The 22,364-nt window shown below is 47.0% G+C and overlaps 1 protein-coding gene across 4 annotated transcripts; it reads right to left on the reverse strand.

Moving 5' to 3' along the window:
• Nucleotides 1-543: 543 nt before the first annotated feature.
• On the reverse strand, nt 544-21,436 carry FKBP6 (FKBP prolyl isomerase family member 6 (inactive)). 4 transcript variants are annotated; one of them, XR_008440192.1, is made up of 10 exons: nt 21,213-21,436; nt 19,771-19,860; nt 18,987-19,189; nt 17,731-17,850; nt 16,558-16,752; nt 16,162-16,271; nt 12,829-12,916; nt 8,212-8,358; nt 5,218-5,415; nt 898-970 (listed from the first exon to the last, which is right to left on the reverse strand). XR_008440192.1 is itself a non-coding variant. In XM_053995912.1 (8 exons), the coding sequence occupies exons 1-7, from the start codon at nt 21,424-21,426 to the stop codon at nt 12,841-12,843; spliced, it is 1,008 nt and encodes a 335-aa protein (XP_053851887.1). In that variant the 5' UTR covers nt 21,427-21,436; the 3' UTR covers nt 883-970; nt 12,829-12,840. The 4 variants fall into 4 exon arrangements, 2 of the variants coding, with proteins under 2 accessions (XP_053851886.1, XP_053851887.1); XR_008440193.1 differs by lacking the exon at nt 5,218-5,415 and having other exon boundaries at nt 904-970; XM_053995912.1 differs by lacking the exons at nt 5,218-5,415; nt 8,212-8,358 and having other exon boundaries at nt 883-970.
• Between the last annotated feature and the right edge of the window lie 928 nt (nt 21,437-22,364).

A 22,364-nucleotide genomic window follows, 5' to 3' on the forward strand; every position in this document is an offset into this window, starting at 1 on the left:
TCTCTGGGCAAGCTGTGCCAGGGCCTCACCATGTTCACAGGGAAGAATTTCTTCCCACTATCCCATCTAACCCTCCCCTCTATCAGCAGGAAGCCATTCCTCCTTGTCTTGTTACTCCAGCCCCTTGTCCAAAGTCCTTCTCCAGCTCTCTTGGAGCCTCTTTACACAGAGGAGTGGGCTCTAAGGTCTTCCTGGAGCCTTCTCCAGGTGAACACCCGCAGTTCTCCCAGCCCGGCTCCAGAGCAGAGGGACTCCAGCTCTTAGAGCATCTCTGACTCTGCATTTATTCAATCCCAGCCACAGTCTCTTGTTCTGAGCACACAGAGCTCTGGAGTTCGCTCCAAAGCTGGTATTATTCAGCAATTTTAGATCAAGCATCAACATTCACAGGAATGTTCAGCCAAAACAAAGAGTACAACAACCAGTCACCCACGAAGGGAGCCAGCTCTACAGACCCCATTCCGAATTCCAGCTCCTTTCAGGCATTAATCACTCTTGCAATCACTTTTATTTGTGCAATAAATTGGCACAAGTCCTGCCAGCTTTAGTGTTCAGGTTGGTTTATTTCCTCAGCACAAAAATACCAAACATATTTTTTTTTAAGAACAACCTGTGTAAATAGAAAACTTCATGGTATCCTCCTCCTATTTACAAATTTCCTGAAAACAGCCTGGAATCTATCTGCAAGAGGCAGGACGTCAGAAAAGAGTTTTCTTCAAACAGTGTGCATGGGAGAAGAGAAAGAATTTACACAGACCCATTCCTCTCTCCAACAGCATGGATTTAATTATTCTGGAAACTGCCTCGAAACATAGCAAACAAATCAAACTTCAGGAAAATCAGGTTGTGTATATACACTGAACCTTCACTTCAGTCTCTTGAAGTAAGACAGTGCTCCTGCCCCTTCTCCCAAAACTTGTATGTGATGCTGAGATCTCCATGTGCCAAAAGGTGGACGGCTGCAACAGTCCTAGGATGACAAAGTATCACAGTCAGTGTTTCCCCAGCATCACCTGTACAGTCTATTGAATTTCAGCTCTCAATGATCCATGGTTACCAGCATACACCTCCAGTGGCCCTGAAATAAACACCTAGACTTCCACAGATTAGCACAAGTGGAACAAACACAGTGAAATCCCCTTAAAATCCATTCAACTTCCTCATGAAAGACTTGGAGAAAACAGAGTATTAAGTGACAAGAGCTAAAAACAGGCCAGCCCCCCTCAGGGAAACCCCCAGAGCACTCCTTGGGCCACCTCCCTTCCTACACAAGGTCATCCATGCTTCCCATCGCTTACGCTTTTCCTCTCTGGTTCTGGGAAACTGAAACCTGGATACTTACTCTGCCTTTGGGAGAAAGGTGAATCTTGTATGAGACACAGGAATTTCTCCTCAACCCAGATTTCTGTTGTTTCTCCCTGTATTTCCCTGCTCCCAGCTCCTTCCTGTTGCAGGACAGGAGCACGGGAAGGCTTGGCCATCTGGCTGCATTCCAGCAATGGATCACAGAGCACCCCCAGCACTTAGGGCAATTGTTTGTTACCTCACCCCATCACTCGCAGCTGGGTCCTTGACAGTCTTGAAGCCCTGGCAAGGGAAATGACAATTTCCACATCCAGCAAAACCCCTTTATTTAATCTCAGCCTCCACCCACACCTCCCCTTCTTTAGGGTAACTAGAAGGAAATCTGTATCTTGGTGCAGCATCAGCTTGGTCTGGGTAAGAACCAGGACTGTTTTTAAGTGGTGATTCCTCCCTCCTCAGTTCTGAATTTGAAAGGGGAACCTCTCTGGTCACTGATCAGGACTTGGCTCACCTACCTCACCTTCTAATGGCTTCACTGACCTTGTTGCCAAAAGCTCACCTGCTCCTCCAGTGCCTCTCCCAGTTGGGTTTTCCCTCTACTCCTGCAGGAGCAGCACCTTCCCCTCCCTGGTCCTCAGACAGAATCAGGACCTTCCCCTGTGTCTGGTGCATCCTGCTGTCCTTGATGTAGCTGCAAGTGGCTCCTCTCAAATACCAACACAGAAAAACTCCTATTGGAAGTATTTCCCCAATTTTTGAGCACAAAAGACACCAAAATACTGTTGGAACATAAGCCTTGTCCCTCTCTCATCCATAGGATTACCAGCAGAAGGAAAAACAGAATAAATGAAAACCCAAGAAAATCCTTAGAAACCTTTCCCCAAAAGAACCCAGTATCTGTCTCCTACAGGAGCTCTGAGGATCAAAGGATCCCATCCAAAAGGTGCATGACCTGCTTACAGCTCAGGAATACCAGGAGCCCAAACCCATCTTTATACTCTTCCAGCATCTGCATGCCACCACAGCTGTCCCAGCCAGCTCAGCTGGCCATTCCAGCACATGTAAATCAAATTACTGGTAGTAAAATAGGGAAGCCTGTTCCTTAGAGGATATTGAGTTACAGGCTGCTAACCAGGAGGCAAAAAAAGCCCCAGGAACTGTGAGGAAAATAGCTTCTTTACAGACTAAAAAAGGAGAAGATGAAGCATCACATGATACTCAAAATCCACACCTCATTCATTATACATCCTTGAAAGGCACCACAGGATCACAGGATAACTGGGGCTTTGAGGAACACCAAGACTCTCCAGCCCACCCCCAATGACTCATCTCCCTCTGATGACCCTGGAGCAGTGGGATTATCAGTCCATGCACTCAGAGCCACACAGAACCCGTGACCAAGGGCCACCCTGCCAGAAAACTGGGTCTGAGTCAGCACAATGTGCCTCTTACAAGGGCTGTGCCCAATTTAAAGTTCGGGATAATAAAAGCACAAAAGAGTTGAGGAACTTTTAATACTGTCAGAAACACAGGAGTGAGAGTTCCAGCCTACCACAAACTGGGAGTTAGTGCACTCACCAAATCCCATGTTTCAGCCTCAATTAATAGGCCCCCTTGTACTGCCAAACCTTCCAAAACTGGAGGTACACAAGGTTCCTGACATACAAGATACCAGCTGTCAGTCCAGGCTGGCAGCACTTTCCAGGAAAAGGGGGAAAGGAAGTCCATAAAGAAGGAAAATGACTGAAAGACACTTCAGCTGATCTCCTCTTTGAAAATGAATCAGAGAGAGAAATACTTAAATCATTTCTCCAGTTCACAGCAGAAAGTTTTTTCAACCAGGAGAAGGAAAGAAAGGCTTCAAGTGGGAAAAAGGAATCCTTAGCCTGGATGTACTATAGTGTTCTCTGCATTGTTAAACTAAAGCATCCTTGCTCCTCCTAAAATACAACTGATTTCTACTCTGCTCCTTGTCAGTCTAATCCCATCCCCACACAGCAGTTCCTTCACATGTTCCCAACAGGAATATTTCAAAGCTGATCACTGGGTGTTCCCACCAGCTGTTAGCTGGGGTTTGGGGTGTCTAATTTGGAATGAGCCTACAGCTACTGAGGCTTCTTGTACACCAGGAAAATAAGGAATCAGACCAAGAGGTTTCTGGTTTCATGGTTGCTATTTGAAGCAGTAAAGTCTTCACGTGCAGCTAATTTAAAAAAATATTCAAACTGAAATCCTAAAGGCATTTCAGGGAGTGTTTGATCAGTTTCTCTCTTTCATTTCCACCAAATGGCTCCACAATCAGAAGTGGAGGGGAATCACAGGACTCTGCAGACACAACAGCTGGATGGGGTTCAACACCAGTGCTGCTCCTGCATGGAGGAGAACAGCACACTCCAACCAGAACCCCCCTCCAAGATTTGTTTCCTTCACTACAGCAGGCTGGCAGCAACTCAGACATGAAATCCAGCAAGGCACATTCAGATTTCAAAGGTCACACACAAGCCTGTTGGTCTCAGCTATTTTAACTCATCCTTTGGAACTACAAAGCTGATCATCAGTTCATAGGGAGTAACACACCAGGTCATGGGTCATCTATAGTCATAATTATGATATAATTATATCACCTTTACTCTGCATTACAACCACAATTAACAGTTAATGCTTAACTAAGGCTTTACAATTTCTTTAATCTACTTTTCTGCATAAAAAAACCCTGCAGGTGCATCTTCCCCAGCTCCCCCTTTCCTGCCTCCATCTCTAGAAGGGCTGTAGGGAGGCACCAAACACAGCAGATAAAGTTCCTGTCAAAACACAAGGAAACTGGAAAACTCAGAATTGTGCACTTAAACATTGCTCCTGCCAGTTCAGCCCTCACTGCCCCCATGCCTTGAGGCAGCAGCTCCCAGAGTGCCGCACTGGGATAACCCTCAGTAGAAGAGCGCTCCTCAAGGCAAGTATCCAAGAAATCAGGTGGGTGGTGGCAGTCTGGAAAGCTTTCACATATCAGAAAAGTGACCTCAAAGGATATTCAAAGAAATGCATCCTCCTCTCTTAGGGGAAACACAACATCTCCTCTTCAATGCTGCTGTTCAGATCTAAATGGGATTCACAACTGAGCATGGAGAAGAAAGGAAGGGAAGTTGTGACTCAGTAGCCGGAAGGATAAAGCACATCCTAACACTGCAGCTCCACATGAACCTGGTTGGGAATGCAAATGTTATGAGCACACATCAGCAAAGAGCCAAAACCGTGAACAGCAACTGCCTGAGAAGTGCTCTTCACTCAGAGCCTGACCAGTCCCACAGGCACTGACAGTGGAGAAAAACCACTGCAACCAAGAGGGAACCATCTCATGGACTCCACAAGAGGTTCCTGACAGTCTGCAGTGCTCTGGAGTGCTGAGATGAAATTCCAGCAGCACCAGGGTGCTGTCAGCAGCTGATAACATTATGTGCTGGGCAATCCACCCTGACATCAGGAGAGGAACAGCTATTTGCAACACCAGCCTGTCCTGATTTATCTGGGCATGAGGCACTGCCATCCCAGGGAGCTTTCTCTGAGCAGGTGACATGCCTTAGGGAGAAAATTCCCTAATTAGGGACCATTTATATGCTCTCTGTGGAAGTGGCTCTGCAGTCAGCCATGCTCTCCTCTTTCCTCTGTAAGTGCTCTTCAGGGATGTCCAGCTGTGAGGGCTTCAAGTGGCCACTCCAACGGTTGAGGTGGTTGTGGATATATTCTCAGAGCATGGCAGCACACAAGCACAGACACTCACCCTTCCCACATCCAAAGTCAGAGCCATATCACAGATGTCCAAATCCACAGAGGAAAGTGTAAGGAACAGATATGCTGCTCCTCTTTTCTAGAGCCAAGCAACATAACTTGAACTGCCATCTCAAGATCTGCACTTACACATATTTTTTCCTCAGGACCTTTTTTTCCAAGTCAATTTACCAAGATTCTCAGCTCTGCAAATGATCCACAGTGAGTTCCAAGAGCTGTGTGTATGCTAGATAGACACTCTGTGGCAGGAAGAATTCTCCAGAGATCTGTAACAAGTCTTGACTCCAAAAGCCCTGAATGCCGATGACATGCACTACCATCCCGAACCTAAAGTGATGGAAGGAAGAGCTGTGAAGTCTGCTTAGATCTGGGATAAGATAAGGATACATAAAGCAAAAAGGAAGAACACAAAGCGGAGCTCTTTCCCAAACACACCTTAAAAAAGAAAAAACCCAAACCCTTAAAACAGCACCCAGCCAAAGCAACAAAAGTTCTTGTTCAGAGAGCAAGAGGTCTCATAAGAGAAACGATTATGGGAAGGTGAAAGTGATGAACTCTTCAACACACACTTCTGACTCAGGAAGGACTTCACCCAGCAGATGGGGGCTGAAACTGATCCTCGGAGCAGCTCCCAGTCCTTCAAGTGCTCAGATAACCTCTATGATAATAATGTTCAGCATTCTATGGAATCAACAGCCCCTGATAAAGCAGGGTGGGCTGCACAAGAGGCACATTAAGGTCATGTCTATCCTTACTGGAAATAACTCTTGAGCTCTGCAAACCAACTTTCAACATTGCCAAGACACTCCCTGCATCTGAAGCAAAAAGACTTTCCAAAAGCTCATTCCCTAAATATGGAGCCCTTGTGGGGACTTCCTGGTGCCAACAGCCAAAACCATCACCTGTTTGCAAAGTGCTGCTGCCACTGTGTCAGACACAGCTGCTGGTGCCCAGATGCTGTTCCAGCAGGGATGCAGCCCCTAGTTCCATCAGGTGCTCTGTGCTGCTGATGATGGAAAAGACACTCCAGTATGGAGCAGCTGAGGGAGCTGGGGAAGGGGCTCAGCCTGGAAAAAAGGAGGCTCAGGGGGGACCTTCCAGCTCTGCACAGGAGGACGCAGCCGGGGGGGTCAGGCTCTGCCCCTAGGGAACAGGGACAGGACAAGAGGGAAGAGCATCAAGCTGTGCCCGGGGAGGTTTAGTTTGGATATTTTGGAAATTTTTTTCACAGGATGGTTAGTCAGGCACACAACTGCCCAGGCCAGCTGTAGAGTCTCCATCCCTGGAGGGGTTTAACAGATGTGTGGATGTGACACTTGGGGACATGCGTTAGTGGTGGCCTTGGCAGTGCTGGGGGAACAGGTGGACTCTGTGATCTTAGAGGGCTTTTCCAGCCTTAACAACTCTGTGATTTAGTGATTCCATGCACAAGTGAACAAGGGTGAACAAGGTTTAGGAGCTCACAAGCAGATGAGTGTTTCTCAAAACCACAATTAACACTTTTGAGGGCCCTCAGCACTCATCACATTAACCTCAGCTGCCCCTGTATCATGACAGCTACTGCAATGCCCAATTAGAGCATTTAAAACTCTGCTCAAGTTTGTTAGTGTTTCACTGCTCACTAGAGCAGAGAGCTGGCAGGTCTCAGGACTTGGACTAGCACCAACACTCTTATAATCAGGAGAGCACTTCCCCTGAAGGGTATCAGGACAGTAATAAGCATCCATGATAATTTAACATCCCTGGATTAAAGACTAAGAAAAACAGGACAAAGACATCTCTTCTATTAGTTCAAAGGGAAAGTCTGGAGCCTCCAAACCAGGAGGACTGGTGCCCAGACAGAGCACAACTTGAGGCGAGAAAGAAGGCCTGAAAAATTATAACTCAGAGAAAAACTTAGGATAATCATGTGCCTCTTTGCTGCTGGAAGTGAGGGATAGTGACTCTGAGTGCTCTGCAAAGCTAAAACTTCATAAAGAAATTCCCATCTTGCACATAGCCAATTCTGTTTAAACTCCACCTGCAGGATAAACCAGCTGTTATCATGGGAATGGAAAGAGCCCAGCACCTTTTTCATGTTCTACTGATTTGTAACACCAGAATATTTTTTATTAGAGCTGCTGGCAAAGGCTCTTAGAAGTAGAACCTCACATGGGGATATCCCTTGGGGTCTCAGCCTGGCCTTCCCAGGACCAGTGCCAGGTGACAGGCAGGAGGTGAAGGAGAACAGAATCACAGAAGGTTGGACAAACCCTCTAAGATCAAGTCCACCCATCAATCCAGCACCACCACATTCACCACTAAACCACGTCCTGAAATCCCACATCCACGCATTTTGGAACACTTACAGGAAGGGTGACTCCACTACTGCTCTGGGCAGTCTATTCCAATGCTTTACAACCCTTTCCATGAAAATTTCCCAAATACCCAATCTAAACCTGGTACAACTTGAGGCTGTTTCCCCTTGTCCTGTCACTTATCACCTGAGAGCACAGCCCAACCCCACCCAGCCCCAACCTCTTGTCAGCAAAGTTTCCTTTCAGCACTGCAGCTGGGAATCTGCTCATACCTGAACTGGGAGTTTTGTGTTTGAACACAAAAGGAAATTACGGGCTTTAGGCACTTCCTAAATCAGAGAGAACAGCCGAGGGCCCATCCTTAGATAAGGCTGGACGACCAATACTTCACCAAAGCCTTGAAGGACAGGCACAGTGGGACACTGGGATACTGCACAGGTCTGTCCTTTCCATTTCACATCATCTTGTGGCTTCTAAGCCCTGGCCAGACCTCCCAGTCTGGGCAAAGCCAGCTCTAGTGCATCCAGGCCTATGTCCAGTACATCCCCTAGGAAAGCGTATCAGGGACCCCTAAAACCAGGTGCCACAGTAATTTTTTCACTTTCCAGAAGAAAACAGAGCCAAGGATCTTTCCAGAGAGGTATTACAGGTACTACTGCAGGCAGGAACCGTAGAAATCCTCAGAAAAAAAGTGCAAGATGCTAGAAGAGGAGAGCTGGAAGGAAAACAAAACCCCCAACTCAACAACTTCATTAAAGCTTTTCTCCTTCCTCTGCTAAACAAGGAGAATGCTTAATTAGGTCCTCCTTCAAGCCTTCCCCCTCACCTGGGAAGGCTCAGCAGAAAGCAGAGATGTAACAATTTCCTCTGCAGCACAAGGCACCTCAGTGGGACAGGAATTTGCATATTCTAAAGGAGCAGTGAATCGCTGGTTCTCTGTTGTTCAGCCGCAGTGGGGAGGGACATTTCAGCTCTGCTCAGGAATAAGAGAGAGCAGGAAGGGAAGGAGAAAGCTGCTGTTTATTCCAAGTCTGGAGCTTTCCCAAGGCAGGAGTTTGATTGTGTTATGCACAGACTTCTCAGTTTATTCGCAAGTCTCTTGCAGCTTAGTAGGTCAGTTCAACTGGCAACTGCTGCTGATTTTAAGCCCAATTATAGACACTTCTACCTGGTGACACAGCCTCAGTTCTGCAGCCAATTCCCACCCATTAATGCCTCCAAAATTGGTAGAACTTGCTATTCATGGCAATCATCAGTATGACCTCAAAGTTACTGTTTCCTGTCATAATTTCAGTCTTGTTTGTTTTCACTGGAACATCTCTGTGCGCTCCCACCTCCTGGGACCACTTCTCCTGTGTACTGAGCTGAGATACATATTAGAGACAAGCTTTCAACTCTGGCTAACCAAAAATAAGAGTGCAGAGACTCATCCTCCTGGGACAGAACCATCACCAAGGACCCTCTACTAGTGTCGGAACCCAAGGGGTCCCTCAGACACTCTTGGATGTTCCAGGTCCAGGTCAGAAGCCTCTGAGACCCTGCCAGGCACCCGGGAACCCCTGTGGTTTTGAATTTGACCCATGTAACAATTTACCAACCTTGCAGGAAGAACAAGAAATCACAAAAGTTTAGATATTATAATAGAAGTAGTCACAAAGTGAAAGGAAGGATCTTTGAGTGATATACAGGGGGGTTTTAGGCCTTGTACAGAGGGGTCTGAGTTTTGTACATGGGGGTCAGAAGTTCTAAGATGGAGGGATTTGGGCATGCCCTGTCCTCCTTCTTTCTCCTTCCTATCCTCCATGTTCTTGGTGATGTTGGCACTCACAGATTGGTTTAGAGTAGAAAGTCACTGCTCAATATAGGTGATAGGCATTGGGGAAAAACGATAAACATTTAATATGTAATGTGTGATATAAAAGATGGCACCAGCCCCTTAGGCAAGAGAGACAGAAAGAGACAGAGAAAAACGGAGAGAGATGCAGAGGGAGAAGGAGTCAGAGAGAATGCCAGGGAGTGTGTGTGCCTTGAGATAACATGCAATAAACTGCCTTAAGACCGGACAACTGAAGACTACTGAGTCTTTCTCTGAGGGCCCAGGTTGGAGGAGAGACTTTACCACCTCCCAAGGTCACCCCAATCTGGGGGTGAGTCCCATCATACTAGAATCCAGACATTCCTAAGGAAGTTGTCCCCGGTCCTCATGATTTAGTTCTCTTATGAGAGAGAGGCTACAGCAACATAACAATGGGAAAGTTTTTTTTGTTTTTTTTTGTTTTTTTTTTTTTTTTTTTTTTGTTTTTTTTGTTTTTTTTTTTTTGTTTGTTTGTTTGTTTGTGGTTTTTTTGGGGTTTTTTTTTTTTTGTTTTTTTTGTTTGGTTTTTTTTTTTTTTTTGTACTGGGTCTTTCAATCAGAACAAAAAGCTAAAAAAAGCCAGAGGCTTCAGCCCACCATTCTGCAGTTTAGGGGACACCAAGGAGGATTTCCAGCTCTGCACATCCCAGGAAACTAGGCTCTACATACCTGCACCACACAAAGTGAAGAGACGGGTAAATAAACCAAACCCTCAGAGGGGCCAGCTTGAGACTCAAGGGATTTAGAAGAAACTGCAGCAAGATGGATTTAAAAAGGAATTTGTGCTTCTACCTCTGAGTACTTCTGAATTCCCCCCAAGAAGCACCACAAGCAGCCTTGGATTTTGCCAAAGGGAAGATCTATTCTGACACAAAATTCCATTGAAAAGGTAGGAAATGTGTTCTGAGCAATATGTTTGTGGCAATTAGAAGAACTGGGCTCTACAGCTGGCAGGAGATACAGAAATCATGGAATAGTTTGGGTTGGAAAGGACCTTAAAACCCATTGGTTTCACTCCCTGCCATGGACAGGGGCACTTTCCACTACACCAGGGTGCTCAGAGCCACATCCAGCCTGGCCTTGAGCACTTCCAGAGATGGTGCAGCCCAGTTTCTCTGGGCAACCTGTGCCAGGATCTCACCACCCTCACAGGAAAGAATTTCCTCCCTATATCCAATCTGATTCTTCCCTCTTTCAACTTAAAGCCATTTGGCTTTGTCCTGCAGCTACAAAATCTCTTGCAAAAACATCAGGCAGAAGGAATATGCTCAGGTGCAGCCAGGTTTGAGTGTAATTATGCAAAACAGCCCTGGATTATTCAGTACAGAGAAATGAACTTTATTCTTGGAACACAGCAGGGCTCAGCAAAGGCACAGCAGTTTCAGCTTGGAGAGAGCTCTAAAGCAAGGGATGGATGCAGCAATGTTCAGGAGGGAACAGATGCTATAACTACAGCTCTGAGCCATTCAGGAGCTAGACCACAGGTCAGCTAGCGCTCCACAAGCACCTGTCAGCTGGTATACAGGGAGGTTTCCTATAACTTTTATGATTCCACTGGTCCATTAACCATGGACTGCAGACAGCATTCCCAGCCCATCTCCTCACTCAGTGTCTAAGAGAATGGATGAAGCTGGCCTGCCAAACTGCCCCAGTACAGCCTGCACCCTAAACTTTACTGGTACAAAGCTGTTGGAAAACACTAAAGAATGTTCTGCCTCAATTCTGACCAATTACCACTGTCTTTGACAGGGAGCAGGAGCTCCTGCTGGAACTCCTTTGCTCCCCTCTGAATGTATAATGAAGTTTTAAAGCAGCAGCCCAACCTTTAGCTCACACAGGGCCCTGCAGGAACCTCCTCCAGCAAAGGACTTCTTTTGCCATGAATGAACAGTAGATTTTTGTTTGGGTCTCAGTGATTTATGTTCATCTGGGAGACTTAGTTTCCTTTTAATACTGCAACAAAAATCAACTTCAAGGAAGCCTGGAAATATTTTTGACTGACATCTATCCATCAGCTGTGTAAGGTGGGAGAAATCCACACACAGGAGTCAGTGGATAAATTGGCTGATAAGCAGTTCAGCCCAGCACTTAAGCTTGCCTACAGCAGAGATTTTGTCCTTTTCCTTTGTACTTCTCAGTCTCCTCTAACCAAAATCACTGGTTTTACTTAGACCAGATGCGTGGAAATCAGAATCTTCACAAGATGCTTTTTGGAAAACAAGTAGTCACACAATCTTCCCAGGGGAGGACCTGTCTGGTGCCTCAGCAGATCACTACAATCACTCTGACTCCCACCAGCTGATCCCAGACCGTCACAAGAGCTTCCCAGGTCAGACATCACCAGGGATGAGACCCAAGGTCCTATATGCTTCCAAACTGTAACTTCCTGAAACGCAGCAAGTGGAAAATCAGAGCCTCTTGCCAAGTCTAGAGCCACAGACTTTCTGCACAAGATCACAGTCTTACTTCCCCTTTCAGAGCTCCTTTCCTGGGAGCAAGCACCTGCTAACACACTTAGTAAGTCTCATCCAAACCCAGGGCAGGATGACTTGTGCTCTGAGGTCACATGCCCTTGGACCAGAGCACAGGGGCAGCAGGAAGGGTAAAGGCTCCACAAGGAGTCATGTCCAGTCAGGAGAAGGTTGTGTTCCTTTAGGAAGCAGCGTTCAATCCAACCTCTTCCTCAAACACTGCCTTATAGCTTCCTCACAAGCACAAAGAGACAACCTTAAAACACCAGAGCTGATGGAAAGGCTGCCAATATTCATTTTCTGCTAGCGAAGAGGTACTGTCTGTATTGCAGGAGAGACAACAGCAGCAAACTGATGGCCCTAAGCTGGGGATGGTTCATGACTGAAGGATTTTGTCATCTTCCAGAATTCTTTCCCTAGGGTTTCTCCCAAAGCAAGAGACCAGAAAAGATTTCTGCTCCTGGTTGCACCTCCCTGAAGATTTTGAGGAAAAAAAAGAAGGATCAAAGAGCCTTTGTGCATTTATAAACCTGTCAATTTTGCTAGAAGATTTAAGGCTTTAAAGAGTCCAAAACATCTACCTCCAGTTTTCTATCCAAACAGACTTATTTTAATACTTAAAAAAAAAAAAACCAGAAATAAAATATTTGGATTTTTCTAAAGTGAGGCATTCCAGACAGAAGTGCTGAAGACAGAATTCCAGACAGAAGTGCTGGAGGGGAGGAGGAAATCCAATTCTTAAATTTGACAGGAACTTTTCTTTTTTTCCCTTTTCTTTTAATTGGCAGAGAAACAAGACTACAGAGTTATTTCAGCCCCTGGCTCTGACCAGGAATAGCTGGGATGAGCAGCACAGGAAACAACAAACCAAACTTACTCAACTGCTGCCAGTTCCAGGTCCCTGTCCCACACATTTGCCTCACAGGAAAGATTCTTCAAGGTGATGATGTAGCAGTATTTCACCCCACCATCCTGCCCTTCCTCTCCACACACTCCCATCACTTTCCATTTTGCCTCCAAAAGCCTCCCCCGCAGAAGAGAAGCAGGCTCTCCACCTGAGAACACTACAGGCATGACAGATTTTGGGAGTGCTCAGCCCTTTTCAAAACCTGGTTACCTTGATTTCTTCTCAGCCGTAAGAATTGAGAGGGTCAAACATCTGGCAGCACATTTCTTTCTCTGTTTCCATGTACTCCTTGTGGTATCTGCAAAGGAGAGGACAGGATGGCGTCAGGGGCTGGAGACTGTCTGTGTCACCCCCTGAAAACAATGTTATTTTTTGGATATAAATAAATCAACATAGTGGAAGAGTGTGCTGGCAGCAGAGGCACAGCTCCGCCAAGCCCTTCTTTCTGCAATGTCAGGGAAAGAGAGCTGGCTATGTCATGCCTCACCCCCAGACCTTGGATCTCTGCTCTGCTTGGGACTAATTAGATCATTTGCCTTCTGTGAGACAGGTGCTTTCTACACTAGTTTTGGAAACATGGGATAGTGCAGAGGAACTCCACCTGTGTGCTGTGGGATACTTTTGTGTGTCCTTATGCAAGTTCTTTTCGCACCCAGGAGACACTGTTCGACGGCCATACAGCAGGATATCTACCATGGATATAGGATCTGGGCAGAGGATGGGAAGGAGACAGCAGGGATTTGTGTCTGGACTAAGTGGATGACAAGCAGATGTATCCTCCTCTGTTCTCTCTTCCTTGCCAGTGTGGCAGGATGGCAAAAGCTTTGCAGTCTGCTCCATTTGAACTTCTCTAAGCGCAGCATCCTCCGTTCTCTGTGCTCTCACCTCACTGGTAAGGAATCTCTGAGCTGCAGGCTGACTCAGATTGGGAACACTGTTCCAGGGATCAGTGGCTGCCCACGAGTTCAGCTTTCCTGCATCTGTTGCCATATAAGGCCAAAAGCAAAGGGTTTTGTGCAACACACTAGAACCAACCCCAGTGAGAGGCTGGCTCAGGTTCTCTCAGCTGCAGCCCTCAGCATCCTTGGGCCAAGAACCTTAGAGGGTATGAAATCCCAGCACAACGGATCTCTCCTGGTAAGTCTCACACAGAAGTTGCTGACCAAGGATGCCCACCTGTAGCTGGCACATTCCCACACCTATGACAGCAGGGAATCCAAGAGCACTTTGTTTGGATGAACAGATTAATGCCAGATATTGGAAGAACCCAAATTCATTCTGGTTTTGATGCAGTGCAAGCCTTCCAATAGAATTCCTAGGTCCAGCAGCAGAATTTGCACCAAATCCACCACAGCTGGTACCAGACACGTTCTACATACCTCTCACCCTGGATTCTGCTTGTTGTTCTCCAGAGCATTTTGCATGCATTCCAAAGCTTTGTTTTAGACAGCAAAAGGGAGCTTGCTGATTACCACACAACATTGCTTTTAATGAAGTATAAATGTACTCAGTAAGGAAGTGAAAAGCCACTAAGAACAAGGTTTCAATTCATATTCTCTTTCTGAGGCATTTGTCAGATCACACTACAAGTTCTCAGGCAAGGCAGGCTGGCAACATTACATATCTAGCCAGAGGTAAGGCCTCATAAACAACACCCAGTAACACTTGCTTCATCTGTTTCACACTAATTCCACTCTTTGTCACAGGCAGAAGACCTCTCCTGCAGTGCTGCCTCCAGCATGGAAAACACATACGGCTGCTGGAGCAAGTCCAGAGGAGGCCATGGAGATGCTCCAAAGGCTGGAGCCCCTCTGCTCTGAAGACAGGCTGGAAGAGCAAGGGTGCTCACCTGGAAAGAACTCCAGGAAGACCTCAGACCTCTGCCTAAAGGGGCTCTAGGAGAGCTGGAGATGGACTTTGGACAAGGACAAGAGGGAATGGCTTCCTGCTGCCAGAGTGCAGGGTTAGATGGGATATTGGGAAGAAATTCTTCCCTGTGAGAGTGGGGAGGCCCTGGCACAGGTTGCCCAGAAAAGCTGTGGCTGCCCCATCCCTGATGTGTTAAAGGCCAGGTGGGACAGGGCTTAGAGCACCCTGGTATGGTGAAAAGAGTCTTTGCCCATGACAGTGGAATGAGCTTTAAGGTCTCTTCCAACCCAAACCATTGCATGGTTAAAAGCAAAAAGTACACCAGTTTTAACAGGCAGTGAAGCAGAAACTCCAGGACAACAGTGGTTTAACATGCACTCAATTCTGACACATACACACTCCCTGAACGTGCTGCTCTCTACAGAGCTGGAGCTGACAGAGGCAGAAATGCCTTGTTGCTTCCCAGCCACACTACCTAAACACCATTAGCAAAATTTCTCTTTTATCTACCAACACATTTCAAACAAATCTAAGTGAATACATGAGGCTTCTAGAATCAGGCCTTCTAGCACTATACATGTACTAGCCTCCAAGAGCAGCCAGCCAGATCTAGTTTAGAACTCCCCACCCTCACTGGACAGTTTGGTAGCTCCATACCCAGTGGGAGATCAGGATGAATACAAGAGACTAATTTAAAATTTCCAGACCAGCAGCTAATACTGCCTTCAAGCTCTTTGTACTTCAGAAGTAAGAGAACAAATTTGCAGACTTGGTGTTATGACAGACTATTAAAGACAACATGGACACACAGGACAGAACAGCCCTCCACCAACATATCCCCTGGCAGAAGGCACTCAGCCCACCAGACTGGCTTTTCCAGCAGCACCAACCATTCTTTTTAGGTGTTACTGTTGCCTTCTGCAAGTGCCTGGCACTGACATGCAGAAGAGGGTTTGTATTCAAGGGCTGCTTTGTGAGCTCCAGAGCTGAGGACAGCATCGCTCCTACCTCAGTAAACAGTGCCAGGGGGACAGCACACACTTTTAGGAAAAAGCTAATGCTTTTGGCAGTTTCAAAGGAAGAGCATCATGAGGACATAGATAAGCATTAGTCATGTTTTGCTGGGGTGGGGGCATGACTAAAGCTGGCAGGATAGTCCTGAACTCAGCCTGTGGGGAAAGGAAGAGTTCGTCTTCAGGGCTGTTCATTTATTATCTCCAAGATGGCAAGAAATTCACTTTTAATGAATATTAGTATTGTGCATTGAAGCACCTACAGCTGCTGAAAATAACCAACACATCTTAAAGGGAATGAAAATCATACTTATTGAGAACATTAACAGCTGGATCATCAGCCAAGTGTATTTCACTGTATTTGAGATATTTTAGTAGCCCCCACATCCCTGTCCTCATCCTGATCTGCTCACTAGTCAGGAAACACACATCCCACCAAAGAAATATATGGAAAGGGTGGGTACTCCGAGCTCCTGACTTGCAGCTTCTGGGCCTGAAAAATGTTTCAAGCTGTTTTCTCCACACGTGTTTTCCCAAGTCACTTATTAACCCAATAGTTTGGGGTTTGGGTTTTTTTTGAATATTTTAAATATTTTGGAATGGCTATTACAACCTGCCCAAACACTCTCTCTTCCCCAGATATGGAAAGGAGGGCTCTCACCTTGCCAACTTCTTCAGCTCATTGTTGATATCACGGTTGAAGGGCTGGATGCACTGAGCTCTGGCCAGGAAATCCCGGGATTTGCTGTATTCCTTCATGTAGAGACAAGCCTGTCATGGAAAGAAGTTAGACGCATCACAAGATAAATACAGACCCACTGCCCTTCCTAAGGCCTCATGCCAAAACAAACTTTCCTGTGACAGAGAAAAGTAATTCAGGAACACTCCAGGAAATGCTCCATGTGACACATTTCCAGAGAGCCAGACTTTCCAAAAGGACAGATGCAGACAAAGCACCTTGACTACTGAAGCAGCCCAGAATTCAGAGATTCTCCTCAGTTCATTCTGCTCCCTCCACAGCCAGGCTGGGATGTTCCATAATGATTTATTTGCCCACCTGGCCACACCTGAACAGCGCTTTGGCATTTCCTTGGTCCATCTCCAAGGCTAACTCCCCGTATTTCAAAGCTCGGTCAGCACGTTCCAGTTTCAGGTAAGTGAGTGAGAGATTCAGGAACAGCAGCAGTTTGGAAGCGTTGATCTGGCTCTGCTCTGCCTTACTGGAAGAGCTGCAACCCAGGATGGAGAGCGCCTGAGCAGAGAAGGAAAACCAGCCAGTGCACAACAAATCCATCACAGAAAGTGAGAAATCCATCTCATCCAAGAGCTACACCCGTATTTCTGCTCACCCAGGTCACTAAAAAGTAATAACAATCAAAACTCTAAATACAGGGCATGGCATTCTCAGCATGACTAGTCATGCTGACCATACGACCACAGGTTTAGAAACTTACCATGGAAAGCAGCAGAATCAAAAAAAAGCACTCAGGACTCAGATTTAATATGGGTATCTTACAGATAAATATGGATATCTTACAGAGGAGAAGGCAAATTACTTTTGTTTCAAAAATACCAAGCAAAAGCAACTTTGAATCAGTTCCACCTCTGAAAAAGTAGCAGATGCCTTCCAGATTGAGAATAACTGAGCATTTACCCTGCTGGGAGAGGGAGCTGAAGAGGCTCAGACTGGGAAAAAGGACCAGGGGGATCACCTTCTCACTCGCTAGAATTCCTGGACAAGAAGGTGCAGCCAGATGGGGGTCAGGCTCTGCTCCCAGGTAGCTGGACAAGACAAACAGCCTCAAGTTGCAGCACAGGAGGTTCAGGTTGGATACTGGGGAAAATTTCTCACGGAAAGTGTTGCCCAGCCCCAGTACAGAGGCTATTCAGGGCAGTGGTGGAATCCCCACCCCTGAAGGGATTTAACAGTCCTGTGGATGTGGCACTTGTGAACATGGGTTAGTGGTGGCCTTGGCAGTGCTGGGGAACAGTTAGACTTGGTGGTCTCAGAGAGCGTTTCCAACCAAAATGATTATGTGACTGTTCCTTCATTTACCACTGCTGCTCACACAAAACCAGGTGTGCAAGCCCTGTTCTGAAGTAACAAACTATGCCTGGAAAATACCATAAAGTTATTCGATCTCTGACCTGTTCCTGTTGTGGTGATCTAAAATAATCCCTTCTTTCACAGCTTTCCCAAAGTACACCCCACATTTTCCTGGTGCCATACCCTCTTGTATCTGTCCTTGGCAATCTTGAAGCACTGCTTATAGAAGAAGTAGTTGCCAAACTCTCTCTCTGTGGCTGCCACTTTCAACAGCTTTTCTAGAGGAAGTCTATCCCGCTGTTCCTGTGTGAAGAAATATCTGAATTTCAGCTCAAACTAAAGAAAACAGGCAGAGAACTCAGACAGGGCAGTCCTGAACAGCCCCCTCCTATTCACAGACAAGAAGCCAGGTCCTTACCAAGGCCAGGCCACCACCATGTGGTATCTCCCCAGCCAGGCTGAAACATTACAGTGTTCTTGTGCTGATTATTCCCAGTAAAGAGGTCAGGAAGCTCCCCAGGCCCAAAGTGGGACTGAAAAAAGCAGGAATGTGTTCTTAAAACCTGCCCAACTCCTTCAGCACACAGTTGAGTTAACACAAATGCTGCCACTGGCACATAGCTGCTTGAAAGGTTCTGTTGCTCTAATTGCTCTCAAGCCAGCTCTGGGACAGCCTGACACTCCCAAAGACAGCAAAACAAAAATCCCAACAATCATTAAATAAAAAAGAGGGACAGGTTTTCTTCTGGGTCTGCAAGTTGGAACCAACTCATAGAGAGAGGTCAGTCAGCCAAAATGGGTGGGCAAGGAGGGAGCACAAGTGTGGTTTGCTCACAGGGCTCTGGGGAAAAATTTGCCTGTGCAGGGGCTGGAGGGGCTCCCCCATTAGCTTCTGCCTCTGCTCACTGACCCACAACCAAAGCCCAAAGCCCTTGACATGAAAAGGTGAAATAACAATAGCACTGTAACTCACCAGGAAGGAAAAAACAGGGAGCATTTGGGAGAGGAGCCAAGAGGCAGAGACAAAGGGTGGGGGCTGGTGGGGCACTGGGACACTGCAGGCTGAAGAGGATTGTTACAGTCAGCTCCTTACTGTTCCTTAAAGAAATTCCTGGAAGTTAGTGCCCTCTAGTGCAACCATGAGGTTTCTGGCAAAACTAAAAATAAATGGGAGCCATTCTACTGACTCCATCCAGCACAGAGGAGCAAACAAAGGCAAATCTTGCCTTCTCCCTCTCCATGGGAGAGCAAACCGAGTGAGACATGGAGGGACACAAAGGGCAGGCACATGGATCAGAGCAGAGTTGGGAGCCCAGGGACTAGATACTTGCACCAGCATTCACCTGAACACATACCACACAAGCCACAGCAACTGTGAGACAGGACAATGATAGTTCACCCTCCAGATTTTGGCCTCAAGCCTTATTAAAAGAACTCACATAAGTCAACTCAAAGAAGGCGTCGCACTCCTCTGAATCGATGAAGTCCAACACCTCCACCTTGAAGAGGACCGTGGTGTTTGGGGGGATGGAGGGGGGACAGCCCCGCTGGCCGTAGGCGTATTCTGGAGCGAGGACGAACAGTGCAGCCTCGCCTTTGGTCATAGACAGCAGCCCGATCTCCAACCCCCACAGCGTGATGTCTGTCACAATGAGGGGTGGGACAGGTGAGATTCACAAACACCAACACCCTCACACACCAAACAATGATTTCTCCTTAAGCCTGAAGGAAGAAAAAAAATCCCTGGGAGCTCCTGTCTCAGCAGCTACAACAGCCAGCTGCTCCAGAATGGATTATCAGGGGGACTGCTGCTGTGGGACTGAGCATGTGGTATTGCAAATCCAGAGCGGGATGAGTTGGAAGGGGCTTTAGAGATCATCCAGTCCAAGCCCTGCCACAGGCAGGGACACCTTCCACTAGACCAGCATGCTAAAAGAGATGTCCAGGCTGGAAAACATCATCTCTTCTCAAGAGATTTAAAACTACCTGAGGGCAGGTGACAAACACCTCCCTACCTCTCCCAGGCAGAGGGTGAGCAGGTCCAGATTCCATCTCCCGTGTGAACCAGGAGGATTTTGGACTCCATGAACAAGTGCTAAAGGTTTCAAACAACCTAAAGACACCAAACAGCATTTAAACTGAAATGCCTTAATACAACCCCAGTTCCCAAAATGACTTAATACAATCCCAAGCCCCAGGTTAAAGTTTGTGGCTCAAACCTACCTTTTCCAAGTTTCATCAGCCTTGGATACTTGCTGTTCCCATTTGAACAGAAGAGCTTATTCCAATTTCCCAGGTACCCAGAGTACTTCACTGTACAGCCCAAAGCGAGGAGTGGGGAGAAGGGAAAAGCAAGAGGTTGATTTCATATCCCATAACAGCAACATCAGGAGCACATTAGGAATTGTAACCACCCAGTTATCCTGCTTCTCCTTTTCCATTCTGCTATAGAACAGCAGAGGCAGCAAAAACCCTTCTGTTTTACACCAAAAACCTGATCACATCCAAGCAGCCAACTGCTGTGTGTTTTAGCATCATTCCCAGACAAAGCAGCTGCTTTACAGTCCTGATCTATTTAAGAAATGCGATTTTGCACATTTAAGAATTGGAAACTTCAGCTGAGTGAATTAAAATGCCCCAGTTATATGCAGAAATATTTAAAAAGAATTCCCTAACCAAAGCTGGAGCTCTAGAAAGAGGAACAAGGGGGGAAATGTACTGCTACCCCAGGCTCTGCATCTGTAACTCCAGTTCTGTCTCAGAAAATACACTGTAATGGGCCTCTCCTGACACAGCACAAGGGCCCTGCACTTCAGGAACTGCTTCCAATTTCAGACTTCTCTGTGAGCACAGGTGGGCCCTAGAAATCCTTCATTCCTCAAGGTCTAGATGCCTTTTCATTTAATGCTTCAGCCATGAGAAGTTAAACAGGGTATCCCAAGTGTTAAAATACTGATAAGGAGAGGAGACAGTCTATGAAACAGAGACACACTGCAGTATAATATCAGCACTCTTAAATCCTTGTTGTGGTCTTTGCCAGTCACCAGCATGTCAACATTAAAGTCTTGGGGGATCTTTCCCAACAGGCTCTGCCCTGTTTTCCTCAGCACCTGCTTCAGGTCCAGCTACACAGACCAAACTTCACATGGAGACACAGGTGACAGGCATGAGCACCAGATCCCCACTCCAGCCCACACGTTCAAGGATTTTCTCGTTCTTAGTCCTGCTGAACACAGGTTAAACTAAACAATTCCTATTTAAAAGCTGCTCAGGAGATGGTTACTGGTGCCTGAACTACCAGTGAATTCAGGCACAATATTACTGCAGAGCACCCTGAAACCCCCCCGGGCCGAGTCAGGCCGAGCTCAGGCAGCCTCACTCCAGGACACCAGCCCTGGAGAGACTGAGAGAATCGTGGAATGGTTTGGGTTGGAAAGGACCTTGAAGATCATGCAGTCCAACTCCCGGCCCATGAGCAGGGACACCTTCCACTAGAGCAGGCTGCTTCAGCATGGCCTTCAGCATTTCCAGGAATGGGGCAACCACAGCTTCCTTGGGCAATCTGTGCCAGAGAGTTGGGACATCCTTAACAGGGGTGCCCAGCCCTGGCCGCGGGACCTCTCGGGGCCCACAGGATGCTCCGGAGACCCCAGGCCCGGCTCTACCTGCCACGGAAGAGGATGGCGGCACGGGCTGCCCGGTGCCGGGGCGCAGCTGCTGCTTGCGCACCCCTCCATCGCCGGTCAGGTCCTGCAGGGGTTCGAGAGACTCCGAGGCCAGAGACAAAGAGGGGGTCGAGGCCGGGGTCGGTGCTGAGGTCGGGTCCGGGTCCCGGCACCCGGCTCCGAGCCCCTCCCGGCCGGCACCGCCCGCCATCATGGCCGCGCCGCGCTCCGCCAAGCACCGCCCCCAGGCGTCGCGCCTCCAGCCAATCACGCTCCGAGCAGCGGCCCCGGCCCAACGCGCGGCTTTAGAGCCACGCGGGAAAGGACATGCCGCTGCGCTGGACCAATGGCAGGAGGCACGTCACGGAGCACCGCGGTGCACGCTGGGGGATGTAGTCCGCGGTGCGCACTGCCTTCCGCATTTCCTTAGCCCCAAAACCCCAAACCAACCCGAAACTCAAAAACTAAAACCAAACCCCACAAAAACAACATCAAAAAAACCCAGCCAAACCACAGCAAAAAAACACACAACTGCAGAAAAAAAAAAAAAAAAACTAACAAAAAACCAAATCAAAACCCAATCAAACAAAAGCCCAAACCAAAGGGAGAACAAAACTAAAAACACCCCCACCACCAACCAACCAACAAACCAAACAATCAAAACAAAAAACAAACAACCCCCCCAAAACAAAACAAAGCAAAAACAACTCCCCCTCAAAAAAGCCCAGAAAACAAATGAACAAACAAAACCAAAACAGAAAACCAAACAACCCCCAAAACAAACAAACAAAATCCCCAAACCCAAACAAACAAAAAACCAACCAACCAACCAAAAAAACAAAAACAAAAAAACAAAACCAAAAACAAACAAACAAACAAACACACACACACACACACAAAAAAACAAAAACAAAAAAGCACCACACCAAAACAAAACAAAAACTCCAACCCAATCAACCAAAAACCACCACAGGCAAAAATCCAAACTGGTTTGGAACAAGTTCGTATGTTTGGCCTTTTTCAGGCACTTGAAATGGTATAAATGCAAAACTAGTGAGAATGCAAAATAAAAACAGAAAGAAACCCACATTATTGAGAATTTGAAATCATCACAAAATAACATGGAAGAGGGAAGGGAAGGGAAGGGAAGGG

The sequence above is a fragment of the Vidua macroura genome, chromosome 20 (genome assembly GCF_024509145.1).
Source record: "Vidua macroura isolate BioBank_ID:100142 chromosome 20, ASM2450914v1, whole genome shotgun sequence".
Lineage (NCBI taxonomy): Eukaryota > Metazoa > Chordata > Aves > Passeriformes > Viduidae > Vidua > Vidua macroura.